Here is a 14,062-nt window from a genome sequence, read left to right as displayed (position 1 = left end):
ACGGGGCCGGGAGCCGACACCGCGCCTTACACACCTCCGTCCCCGCTTTACCCCAGAGCAAAATTCGAGTGTTTTCAGGAAGAGGAGGAAAAAGATAGAGCCGGGTTAGGGCCACATTCTCCCACGGTCCGCTCACCGTAAACCGCGTCCGCGCTTCGGGCAAACTGAAGAGTGGCGGCGTCGGAGACATCTTCTCGGCTGCGCGTGCCCGCCACCGCGCTGCGGCGCTAGCGGATGACGTCAAGCGGGAGTAACGAGATTGCTGCCTCCGTGTTCGGCTAGAGCGGCCTGTGAGCCTAGGGGTGGGTCGGCTGGCTGCTGGCCGCTTCCGCGGTGACTTGAATTCAGCGGGGCGTTGGAAGGCTGAGTCAGCCACACCATGTCTAGTCCGGTTTCGTAGGGAACTGTTGGGGTGACGGTATATGAGGGGCCTCGCCCTGTAAGCTCGGCGCTGCTGGTCGGGGAATAGGCCGGGACCCGCGCAATTGTGGTGGTTTTCCTGCTTTGGGGAAACCCGGTGAATGGCGGGTAGTAAGGCTCACTGGGTCGCGCTGGAAGGTAACCGCTGCCCGGGAATCCAGAGCAGGTGGGTTATCTGGGAGTGCCCCAGGCTGGGGAAGTTGTTGGCAGTGCCTGTGATCTCCGGACCGCAGTCGTTCTCCGGAGGGAGTGGTCTCAGCTACGGCCTTGCTGAGTAGTTCGTGGGCCTTTATAGTTCATGGGCTCTGTAGCTTAGGAGCAGTTCCCTTTTATGTGAAATAGAAAAAAAAGGGGGGGGGGGAGGGCGGTGCCCGGGTGGCTCTGTCAGTTAAGCGTCCGACTTCGGCTCAGGTCATGATCTCACGGTACGTGGGTTCGAGCCCCGCGTCGGGCTCTGTGCTGACAGCTTGGAACCTGGAGCCTGCTTCGGATTCTGTGTCTCCCTCTCTCTCTACCCCTCCCCGCTCGCACTCTGTCTCTCTCAAAAATAAATAAAATGTTAAAAAAAAAAAAAGCCTGTATCACAAGTCTGTCGAAAAGCTCAAATGAAACAAAGCAAATGTGGCTTGTAATGGGAATATGAGCATCATTATCAATACCTTGGTATCAGTTAACTTTGCTGCACATAGAGGTGTCTACTGAAAGAGACCGAAGAGGAATGCAAGACTCGAGGCTCGTTGGAAAATGGATGGCACTGCATCCAGGGTAGAGACCCCAGTTGCAAAACCCTTAGTCCTCACAGGGGAGGCGTGGCCAATGAAAGGCCAAGGGGCACTTTCTCTGTTGGACTTAAATGCTGTGGGGAAAGCAGCACTGACCCAAACGGGAGGAACTTCCCTAACGATCTTAGGCCGTTCCATGTGTACCTTGTTTCCTTCTTTGGCTTCTAACAAGAATACAGGAAGCTAACCAAAGGATAATTTTGCATAATCTTGCCCCTAAGTGGGAATTGTGAACAATGGTGGCTACCTGGAGCATTGCAGTCTTTTTTTAGCATCAACAGAATCCAGGCGCCTGGGTGGCTCAGTCGGTTAAGCGTCTGACTTGGGCTCAGGTCATGATCTCCCGGTCTCGGCATCCGGCTCTATGCTGACAGCTCAGAGCCTGGAGGCTGATTCGGATTCGGATTCTCCCCCACTCTGCCCCTCCCTCACTCATGCTCTGTCTCTGTCTCTCAGTAATAAATAGGCGTTAAAGAAAACTTAGAATCAACAGAATTACTCATGTTTGAGTGTATGACTTAAATTTACAAGTTGACTAAATAAACTGGTATTAGCTGATGTAATAGGATTATTATTATATTACAGATCATTATTAACTATCTGGAGTACAACTAAGACATGAGAGGTAAATTAAAAAAAAATTTTTTTTTACAAGAATTCAAACATAAGAACTAGAGTGTATTGTTCACCAAAGCCCCATGACTTAGTATTCTATTTGTTTATTTGACAAACATCTGTTAGGCACTTGTATACAGTGGACAGTATCTGTTGAATAAATAATAACTGTTTGAACAAATGATTGAACAAAATAATATAGCTTAATTCTATTTTGAGGAACTCTATTTGACATAAAGGAAAACTATACAATTTCTATCAGTAATTTAGGTAATAGTTGCTATAAGTGATGAAAAGAGAATCAATACCACATGTGGTCAAGGAACCTTCATGCATTCCTCTTCGATCTTTCTCTTTCAGTACACACTGAATAGGAGAGATCTTCCAAATAGAATGGTATGAGCAGAAGTGTGGAAGGGAGAAGGCACAGTGAAAGATAGCTGTTTATTTTTACTTTAACATTGGCTTCTGCACAGAAATAGGGCTGAAGCGTCCAGCTGGAACCAGATTGTATTGATGTTTGCGGCCAAAGAATGTTATGGGTTTAAAAATGGCTTTTACAGCAGGTTATTACTGGCAGTTTATTTTGGAGTGAAGGAGAGAAATGAGCCATTTTGCTGCTAATGAGTGAGGCAACACCAGATGAAAGTGTAGGAAAAAACGTAATCAGGTGACAATGGGGAGTTATTGTTTAATGAGCACAGATTTTAGCTTGGGAAGATGACAAATTTCTGAAATGGATAGTCGTAATGATTGTGCAATAATATGAATGTACTTATGTCACTGAATTGTACACTTAAAATGATTAAAATACTAAGTTTTATGTATGTTTTACCACAATAAAAATTTAAAAAGAAAACCTATTTTTAAAAAGGCAGCAATCTGATGCTAGATACCTTAAAGACAAACATCAAAGACATTGGTATGATCTTGAGAACTCAAGGTAAGATTATATTCATTCAATAAGGCCAAGAAGTAGAGAATGCGTTTTTAAAAGGTGTCCATCAAAAATCACTACAGTAAAATATTTAAGCATTTAAATATTTAAGCATGTTAATAAATGTTTTATAATTCTGAGTGCACTTGACAGGTAGTACCTCATTTGATCCTCTATGTGATATTTCGAGGTGGGTAATACAATTATCTTACAATTATTTCATCCATGAGGAAGCAAACTCAAATAAATAGGGTTCTTGATATCGGGAATCAGCAAAATAAGACAACCCAGGAGTTTTGATTCCAAACTTTGTGCTCATTACTGTCATGATAGTATGTTATATTGTCATGGGTAATGGTCAAGTTTTAATGACCACCACCTTATGACACTTTCTTGTAGTATTTCTATACCTTACAACAACATTGTGCATAGTTCTATAACAGTGAGGAAAAGTTTCAGCTGTCCTAGCTCACATGGCTAGAGAAAGCTAGTTTGGGAATTGAGCCTACCTTTAATCCCAAAGCCTGTATTTTTCTAAAGTCTTAACTCTTGAATCATTACCAAGCTATAGGCCTAATTAATATCCCATAATTATTTCCTTACAGTTAGATATGGGTGAGGATCCCACTGTCATCAATAACATATGAATTTTCAAAAGTAGGTAATAACACTCAAAGGGCAGGCATCCAATGCACATAACATCTTCACTTACAGTTACTGAGCACCTGTTTTTCCTAGCAAGGTAAGGTGGACCAGGGACTGCCTCTCTTAGGAAATACCCTCCATGGGGAATTCTAGGCTGAGTGGTTTAGATCAGTTCTAAGCATTCACAGCATTATTCTTTTTCTTTGGAGTACTCTCACTTGGATTCAAGTTACCATTGGAGTAATAACAGAAAAGGACCAAGGAGGAAGCTTAGTCTGCTTTTGTTCTGGTGTTTGTCCTCTGGTCCAGGCCAAAGGAAACTTTTTGTTCTGTGATCACCAGCTACGTTAGGATGTTGGATTGCAGCTTTTGCTGGTTCAGGTTCTGGGCCCTTAGCCATCTTTCCCTTTCTCTCTGTCACTTGAGTGGATTGAAATCATTATATTGATAGGGAGTTGATGTTTGAGAAGCAAAGCTGAGAAAAAAGAATGAGACTCCTACATTTGGAGAGAAGTGGAACTGCAAAGAATAAGAATGGAAGAGAGATGGCACTTTGTGTATATTTTGGGACTTAATTTTTGTGGAAAAAGAGGAATTATATGAAAACTGTGGGTACTATATTTTTTATAGGGTGGTGGCAATTTTCAAGCATTTTATATTGTTATTATTGTAATGTTCTTTCAGTACATATTTACTGAGTGCCTACTATCTACCAGGCACAAATACAATATTATTGGCTTATGTATGCAGTATTATGTTTTATTACATTTTAAGTACTGTAAATGTCATTGTCTAATGTACATTGTAAAATCATGAGCTTGGTTGAACCACACAGATTGAGTGTAATTCAAGGTGAGAATAGAAGTCACAGAAATGGATGACTTCTTGCCCTAGTAAGCCTAACTTCCCTCCAGGGTTAAGCAGAGATTTTTACCTGAAACTGTACCATTGCTTGGTTTATTCCTGTTCTCTATCCTGATTCTCCCTCTCCCTTACTGGCTTCTCCTGACAGCACCTAAATCATTTGCTCACAAATTCTCACCTCAGGGTTTGTTTCTGAAGGTTCTGATTGTGTTAGTTCGGGTCTACCAATAAGCAGACACCAACAAGAATTTGTTATGGAGGGAGCAGGAGCAGGCAGAAAGCTGATGGACCACAACACAGGACTGATAGCTGTGGGAGGAGAGGAGAAAGGAAGGAGGGCTAGGTAGGAAGTTTCTGAGTGAAACACAGCTCCAGGAAAGGTATGACTCTGCCAATGAGGAGTCCTCAGGTGAAACTTCTTGTCAGAAGACTCTTGCAGTTTGCCAGAATGAGCCTGAACTAGGACCTCTGCCATGCTCAGTCATTGACTAGAAATAGCCCTCGGAAAGCCTGGCCTCCGTGCCAATGTAGTGGAGCCAGAGGTTAACAGCTAGGGCTGTCAGTCATTTTTGCTCCCTACAAGCAAAAATATCTGGGTGGAGCATTTTCAGGGCTGCTACAGTATCCTAGGGTATTCATATAATAACATTTTATTCATTCACTTTTGGAAAATATTTTCATTTGTTTATTCTCAACAAATATATATGAACCTGGCACTGTGAGCAGACGAGTTCTTGCCCTCATGGAGTTTTTATATAACAGAATTTCATTGTGTGATAAATGCCGTGCAGGAAATAATAACATCTATTGAGTGCTGTTGTGTTCTTGAATTCTAAGTGCTTTACATGTATGAGCTCCTTAATCATCCCAGCAAACTTATAAAATTGACTCTTGGGGTGCCTGGGTGGCTCAGTTGGTAAAGCATCCTACTTCGGCTCAGGTCATGATCTCGCAGCTTGTGAGTTCGAGCCATGTGTCAGGCTCTTTGCTGGCAGCTTGGAGACTGAAGTCTGCTTCTGATTCTGTCTCCCTGTCTCTCTGCTCCTACCCTGTTCATGCTCTGTCTGTCTTTCTCTCTCAAAAATAAATAAACATTAAAAAAAATAAAAAAAGTTTACTCTTTATTATTCCCAGTTTGCAGGTGTAGAACTTGAACAGTGCTGAAGTAACCTAGCCCTAAGGTCACTTGAAATCAGAGTGAGAGACTCAGGGAGACTGCTAGGGCAGTATGTAAATAGAGTTGTCAAGGAAAGACTTCTCTGAGGGAGTGATATTTAAGCTAAAACTTACAGGATGGAAAGGGATTCGTTGTGTATTTGTGAGGGTGGGATTTGGCAGGGGAAGGTAATAAAGAACATCCCAGGTAGAAGGAATAGCATGTACAATGGCTTGTGTTAGGAAGGACATCAGCATATTTGAGAACTGAAAGAAGGCTTCGTGAGCAAGATAGAAAGCAGCAGACAATGAGGTTGGACAAATGGACAGAGCCAGATTGTTCAGGACCTTGTCCTTCATTGGGGTTTCATTCTCCTCTGTGGTATGCTATAGCTCTCTGGAATCTCACTGAACACACAAAAGTTTGTTTTAAACGTTCTCTATTTTTTGCATAAACTGTTTCTGAGGAGAGTCATTTGCTTTTATTGGCCACCTTGCTTCCACTCTGGAGAGCTTCTGCTCTCCATGTTACTGGAGATTTTTCATTATGTATTCATGTTTATAAATGGAGGTCAAGATTGCTCAGTCCTAAGAGCTATTGCAGGGGTTATTCGGCACATTTCCCACTCCTCACTTGGCATTCCCACCCCACTTCATCCCATTCTTGTAACAGACAAAACAGTGGTGGGCATATGACTGGGCCTAGCTATCAGTAAGTTTTTGAGATTTTGCTTCTGTGTCTGGAAAATATGACTGCTATTAGAGTTCTTTTTAAAAAAATTTTTTTTTCAACGTTTATTTATTTTTTGGGACAGAGAGAGACAGAGCATGAACGGGGGAGGGGCAGAGAGAGAGGGAGACACAGAATCCGAAACAGGCTTCAGGCTCTGAGCCATCAGCCCAGAGCCTGACGCGGGGCTCGAACTCACGGACCGTGAGATCGTGACCTGGCTGAAGTCGGACGCTTAACCGACTGCGCCACCCAGGCGCCCCTAGAGTTCTTTTTTTATAAACAATAGAAATCTTCTCTGGTTAGTGTTTTGTAAAGCAAGCTATTTGGAGGGTATTCGGAAGCTTATACAACAAAGGCTAGAGATAAAGCTTGGGCAGGCTTCATGGGAAGCAAGACATAGCATCAGTCTTAAGGTGCCCCTGATAACATCATCTCCAATGGCTTGTCTCTGCTCCTGGTTTCTGATCTCTGTGGACATTTGTCATCACATCACTGAACACTCATCACCACACCATGCTGCTGCAGCTATCCTTGCATCATCTCCAGCCCTAAAATTTTGCACCTCTTCCTCTAGGTATGAGATCATGGCTGGGAGTATCTGATTGGCTATCCTTAGGACTTGTGTTCATGCTGTAGCTTCCAGAGTACAGGAAAAGTGATAACCATCCCTTCTTGCTTTCAGCTTCTGTAATGAGCCCCGTTTGGGATTTTCCTTCAGTTGGAAAGGGTCTTTGGATGCCGAGCAGTCAGTAAGAAAATATCCATTGGCCAAACTGGCTGCCCAGTACAATTCTCTGTTGTCTCAGGGGCTGTGATTAATTTTGACCTAACGTTGCCATCTTCCCCATCACTTGGATTAAGCCCATCTACAGAAAGAGAAAATGAGCCCAACACACAGAAACAGTGTTGAAAGATGGGCTATAGACAATGAAAAGAGGAGGAGAAATATATTAATTAGGTGGGGAGGAGAGATGCAGGGGGAGAGAGCAATGGGAGAGTGTTGGGAAGAGTTAACTGCAGAGAAGTTGGAGCACTAGGCTTTTTCATGTGAGGTGACTACTTCAGGGCATCTTCTAAAACAAACCATTCCCTTTTATAATAACTTAATGCTCTTTGGAGTTGGATTTCTTTTGTTTGGCATCAAAGAGTCCCAATTAATGCAGGAGCTGAGGTAGGTTTAATTTCCTTTTCATTTCTGAATCCCACAAAGTGGAGATGGGGCTACCCCATTGTGATGTTCTGAATGGGGTAGATTGACTTGTAAATGATCCAGTGCACTGGAGATTATGGTCTAGCAGGTGTCTACCTGTATTACCTCCTGTGAGCCAGGTGAAGTCTAATTGGATTTTGCTTCTGAGCAGTGATAGATCTTTTTCTCAATGCACAGGAAAGTAGCAGGAATGCCTCCTCTTGGGTAAGGCATGACTTGAATGACTGTAGACATGAATATGAGCCTATCATTACATGACCAGTAAATGATCTGATAAATAGGATTCCTTTTCTATGGTAATAGTGACATTAAGACCTCAATTTATGTCAACAAAGCTTGGGAAGTTTTGGAGCAAAATGGAAGAAGAGTGTTTTAGTTTGGATTACCACCCTCCCCCCTCCCCCCCAGTAAATTAAAGACTTAATTTATTTGAAAAGTGATCCAAGGAAGCAGTGGAATGAAACAGGAGGAAAAGCCTTTACAAAGGTACCTTATAGTACTGGTCACTGCTATGAGTGAATGGAGCTCAATGGCACTGGAATATTTTGAGAAGCTGTATATAATGTGCCTCAAAAGCGCCTGCCCAAAGAAAGGGGAGGAAAGCATTTATGCATTGACTTTGAATCCCTATTCATCAAAAGCTGACTTATGGGAGATCATTGTTGTACATGCAGAAGCACATAGAGAGTTCCCATGGGATTTTGCAATAGCACAATATTAGAGAAGCCTTGGGACAAAAAAAACCAGGTGTATGATGCAACTGAGGTGAATCTGGCTGTGTGGAGCTGGCTGTCAACAGTGGCTAGAATAAAAAGTGGGTCCAAGGGATGTGAGGCAAGGCCAAGGGATGTCTAATATAAGGGGAGGAAATGTGCTGAATTCTTAATCATACATAAGGGGAACCAAAATAAACTCTTTAGTGGCGTCTTAGGTAAGCACAAAAAGTATAGATTAAAGCCTATAGATTTTAAAAACATAAGTGATAAACAAAAATAGAATCTAAAATAATATGTATACCCCCAAGATCACTGTAGATAATAAGAAAAAAATAAGTTCATATAACAAGAGTTAGAAGACAGGAAAACTGCAAAATCTCTTCTCTCTCTCTCTCTCTCTCTCTCTCTCTCTCGTGTGTGTGCGTGTGTGTGTGTGTGTGTGTTTAGATGGAGAAAGAGGGCATATGTATATCTAGTAAATTAAAGATTATGATTGTAGAAACAAAAGCAGACACACATCATAGGAGGGATGGGTCTAGCCTGAAGTTTATACAATTTGGGAGGGGTTGTCTTTAAGAAGAATAACAAAATTGTAAATACAAAATAAGATATGAAGTGAATATTTGGAATGAGAAAAGAAAGGCAAGCCATTACAAATGTCACAAGCATCGTGAAATTCAATGTTAACTCTCTGATATCCCTCCATAATGCTTTCTCCTACATTTTTGACTGCATATTCTCTGATTACCTTGTCATAATACAGTATTTATATAATGTTTTTATTAAAAAGAATAGAAAGCTAACTCAGCCTTTTACTTAGCATAGTGGATATTTGTTAATATTGGTAGTTTAGAGATTTTTCAGCCACACAACCCCTTATTGGGTATACCACATCTGTGATTTCCTCTGCGATTTCTTGCGCAGGTGATGTTTATTGCTCTAAGAACTTCAGTTCTTTAATTTCTCTTGGTATTAAGTCTATGTAATAGTTTATGTAAGAAAAAAAAGAAAAAAAAGTTTATGTAAGGTAGGAAAATTAGTGGAAACTTGGTGAGAGGTATTCAGGAGCTGTCTATAGTATTTTTGCAACTTTTCTATAAATCTAAAGTTATTCCAAAATAGAATTTTTATTAAAAAATGTTAATAGACTATCAAATAAAGATCATGTCATTCTGGATCAAAAAAAGCAAGACTCAACTATATGCTGATGGTAAGAATACACTTTAAAAATAAGATCAGATAGATTTAAAGTAAAAGGATGGAAAAATACTTGTACAATCACTAATGATGAAAAATATAGCCTTACTATATTAATTTTGTAAAATTGGAGAAATGAAAAAAAGTATTACTAGAAATAAAGAAGTTTCTTTCATAATTAAATAATACTTTCATTATGAAAATAATAATCTTTTTAAAATTTTATTTTATTATTTTTTTATTTTTTGAGAGACAGAGACAGAGCATGAGCAGGGGAGGAGCAGAGAGAGAGGGAAACACAGAATCTGAAGCAGGCTCTAAGCTCTGAGCTATCAGCACAGAGCACGATATGGGGCTCAAACTCACTAATGGGAGATCATGACCTGAACCTAAGTCGGAGGCTCAACTATCTGAGCCACCCAGGTGCCCCTGGAAAATCATAATCTTTAATGTGTGTGCATCTCAAAACAAAACCTCATAATACACGAAGCAGAAATTGGCAGAGCTAAAAGAATAAATAGAAAAATACATCATCATAGTTGGAGATCTTAATACTATCTATCTCAGTAATTGATAGAATAAGCAGGAAAAAAAATGAGTAAAGCAAAGAATATTTGAATAACACTGCTTTCCAACTTGACATAATTGATACTTGTAAAATGCTACGTCCAAGAAATGCAGAATGAATTTTCTCTTCAAGTGCACCTGAGTCATTACCAAAATGGACCATATGCTTAGCCATAAAGCAAGGGCGAAAACTTTTAAAGGGTTAAAATAGAATGTGTTCTCTGACAATAATGGAATTTAAAAATCAATAACAAAAGAGTATCTAGCAAAATCACTAAATATTTGGAAATTAAGAAACAAAATTCTGAATCGTGTACCAATTATGGTATATTTTGGTATTGTGTACCAATAATAACAAAAATACAATTTACTGATATTTATGAATATAGCTAGAGTAATACTTGGAGGAAAATCTATAGCTTGAATATGTTGTGTTATATATTTTATATAACTTGTAATCATTAGAAAAAAGAAAGAGTTAAAAATCAATGATATAAATTTTCATCTCAAGAAGTGAGCAAAAGAAGGGCAAATTAAACCCTAAGAAAGTAGAAAAGTAAATAATGAATATAAAGGCAACAAAATAGAAAACGAACAGTAGGCAAATGAAGAAAACCAAAGCTGGTTCTATGAAGAGAGAAGTGAAATTGGTTTACCTCTAACAAGATAATCAAGAATGAGAAGAAAACTCAGATTGTCATTATGAGAAATGAGAAAGAGAACATCATTACAGATCCTACAGGCACTAAAAATATAATAGGACAGTATTTAAAATTTTTAAGGCAATAAATCTGACAACTTAAAAAAATTTTTTTTTTAATTTTGGAGACTTTTTGTGAAACACAATTTGCCAAAACTGACAAAGAAGAAATCGGACATATGAAAAGTGCTATTTCTGTTAAAGAAATTGGATGTGTAATGAAAACCTTTCCAGAGAGCAAACTCCAAGTCTAGATAGCTCCACTGGTAAATTCTATTATAGAAGTAATAGTAATTTTACATAAGGTTTTTCTGAGAATAAGCCATGAGTGGACATTTACCAACTTGTTTTAAGAGCCTCGCATAATTCTGATTTCACAATCTTAAAAGTACATTATAAGAAAATAAAATTACAGACTAATGTCCCTATGAACTTAGGTATAAAAGTACCAAAAGAAAAAACTTAGATCCAGCCATATATTAAAAAGTTAGTAGATCATGACCAAGTAAGGTTTATCTCAGGAATAGAAGTTTGGTTTAATATGTTATTCACCATGTTATCAGAATAAAGGAGAAAAATATAAGCATCTCAATGGATACAGGAAAAGTGATAAAACTCAGCACCCATTCATAATTTTTAAAAAGATCAAGAAACTTGGAATAAAAAGGACTTTTTCAATCTGGTAAAAAGTATCTTAAAAAATCTTCAGCTAGGGGCGCCTGGGTGGCTCAGTCGGTTAAGCGTCTGACTTCAGCTCAGGTCACGATCTCGCGGTCCGTGAGTTCGAGCCCCGCGTCGGGCTCTGGGCTGATGGCTCAGAGCCTGGAGCCTGCTTCCGATTCTGTGTCTCCCTCTCTCTCTGCCCCTCCCCCCGTCCATGCTCTGTCTCTCTCTGTCTCAAAAATAATTAAACATTAAAAAAAAATTTTTTTTTAAATAAAAAAAAAATCTTCAGCTAACATAATAACAATAAATTTTGAAATCTTTGCCCCTAAAATCTGGAAGAAGATAAGGATATTTATATTCATCACTTAAAAAAATTTTTTTAATGTTTATTTTTGAGAGAGAGCAGGTGAGCTGGGGAGGGGCAGAGAGAGGGAGACACAGAATCCGAAGCAGGCTCCAGGCTCCAGGCTGTTAGCACAGAGTCTGTCGCAGGGCTTGAACCCATGAACCATGAAATCATGACCTGAGCCGAAGTTGAATGTTTAACCAACTGAGCCACCCAGGCACCCCCATATTCATCACTTTTATTCAACATTATAATGACGGTCCTAGGCAATGAATTAACACAAGAAAACAAAAACAAAGAATTCAAAAGTGTCTTTATTTGCAAATGGAATGATTTTTTTTTTTAATTTTTTTTTCAACGTTTATTTATTTTTGGGACAGAGAGAGACAGAGCATGAACAGGGGAGGGGCAGAGAGAGAGGGAGACAAGATCGGAAACAGGCTCCAGGCTCTGAGCCATCAGCCCAGAGCCCGACGCGGGGCTCGAACTCACGGACCGTGAGATTGTGACCTGGCTGAAGTCGGACGCTTAACCGACTGCGCCACCCAGGCGCCCCAACAAATGGAATGATTTTTTAATGTAGGAAATGCAAAGGTATAAAAAAAGTATCTAAAAATGAGCTATTTGTACTAATAAGTGAATTTAGCAAGATTATAGGATACAAGATCAATCTATAGTTTTATTTCTTTGTGGTAATTCTAGAAATTTGGAAAATAGAGTTTAAAAATAAATACTGTTTATAATAGCATAAACCACAACAAATACCTATGAATGATTTTTTTTAAATGTAAAAGAATTTTAAAACAACCCTGAGATAAAGATGACATGAATAAGTGGAAAGGCAAATGATGTTTATGGATTTGAAGATTCAGTATTGAAAAGGTGTAAATTTTTCCCCAATTGATCTATAGATTCAATAGAATCTTAATTTAAAAAACACCAGCAAACTTTTTATAGAAATTGGCAAGCATATTTTAAAATTTACAAAGACATGCAAAGGACTTAAAATAGCTAAGATGATCTTGAAGAACAAAGGAATTACACTACTAGATTTTCTATAAAGCTATTATAATAACATCATTAAAATAATAAGGGTAAAAAAGTAGACCAAAGGAACAGAAGAGAATCTAAAAATAGACTCAGACAATTGATCACATGGTTTTTGATAAAGGTGTAAATGAAATTCAGTATGGAAAAGGAAGATCTTTTTAATAAATAGTGCTGGAGCAATTGAATATTCACATGGGGGAAGAAAAAAACCTGACTCCTACTTTTCATCATGTACAAAAATGACTTTGAAATTGAGTGAAATAGGGGTGCCTGGGTGGCTTAGTCGGTTGAGTGTCTAACTCTTGATTTTGGCTCAGGTCATGATCTCAGGGTTGTGAGATCAAACCCTGTGTTGGGCTCCATGCTGAGTGTGGGGCTTGCTTGGGATTCTCTCTCCTCTCTGCCCTTCCCTTATGTATGCATGTGTTCTTTCTTTCTTTCTCTCTCTCTCTCTCTCTCTCTCTCCAAAAAAAAAAAAAAAAAAGAAAAGAAATAGTAGAAAAACAGTGAAACTAAGAGTTGGTTTTTAAAAAAGATAAAAATTGGCAGGCTCTTAGCTAGTCAAAAAAAAAAAAAAGACAAAATCAAATTAATGAAAGAGAAGACATTGCAATTGATGTCACAGAAATAAAAAGGATCATGAGACTTCTATGAACAATAATATACCACCAAACTTGATAACTCATAAGAAATGAGTAAATTACTAGAAACATACAACTAATCAAGAATGAATCATGAGGAAATAAAGACTGATTAGATCTAACTAGTGAGGAGATTAAATCAGTAATCAGAAACTTCCCAACAGACAAAAATCCCAGGGCCAGATAGTTTTATTGAATTCTACCAAACATGTAAAGAATGAATGCCAAATAATTGAAGAAGAGGAAGCACTTCCAAATGAGGCCAGCATTACCTTGATATCAAAGCCAGAGGAAGACCCACAAGAAGGAAAATTACGGACTAGTATCCTTGATGAAGATAGGTGCAAAGAATCCTCCACAAAATACTAGTAAACCAAATTCAATAGCGTGTTAAAAGGATTATACATTGGGGTGCCTGACTCTTGATTTTGACTTAGGTCATGATCTCCTGGTTTGTTGGTTCGAGACTCATGTTGGGCTAATGCTTGGGATTCTCCTTCTCTCCTTAGCTCTCTTCCCCTCCCTCCTCTCTCTAAATAAATAGATAGATAGATAGATAGATAGATAGATAAAACAAACACCACAACCAAGTGGGATTTATTCCTGGAATACAAGGATAGTTCAACATATGCAAATCAATAAATGTAATAAATTCACCACGTTAATAGAATGAAGGATAACAATCACGTGATGATTTCCATAGATGCAGAAAAAAAACATTCAACAGTCAAAAATTAAGTATACTTCATGATAAAAATCTCTCAACAAATTAGGTATAGAAGGAATTTGCCTCAGCATAATAAAGGTCATATATGAAA

General features: G+C 38.9%; 1 protein-coding gene across 1 annotated transcript in view; it reads right to left on the bottom strand.

Annotated features, from left to right (window-relative positions):
* The window catches only part of THOC1 (THO complex 1), a 53,100-nt gene extending 52,855 nt beyond the window's left edge, over positions 1-245 (bottom strand). The window contains exon 1 of the mRNA XM_043558425.1: positions 137-245. Within this exon, the coding sequence (XP_043414360.1) occupies positions 137-190 (54 nt within the window). The 5' untranslated portion in view covers positions 191-245. The remainder of the gene's footprint in view (positions 1-136) is intronic.
* Between the last annotated feature and the right edge of the window lie 13,817 nt (positions 246-14,062).

Source organism: Prionailurus bengalensis, chromosome D3, assembly GCF_016509475.1.
Source record: "Prionailurus bengalensis isolate Pbe53 chromosome D3, Fcat_Pben_1.1_paternal_pri, whole genome shotgun sequence".
NCBI lineage: Eukaryota > Metazoa > Chordata > Mammalia > Carnivora > Felidae > Prionailurus > Prionailurus bengalensis.
This window is presented reverse-complemented; position numbering and strand designations above follow the sequence as displayed.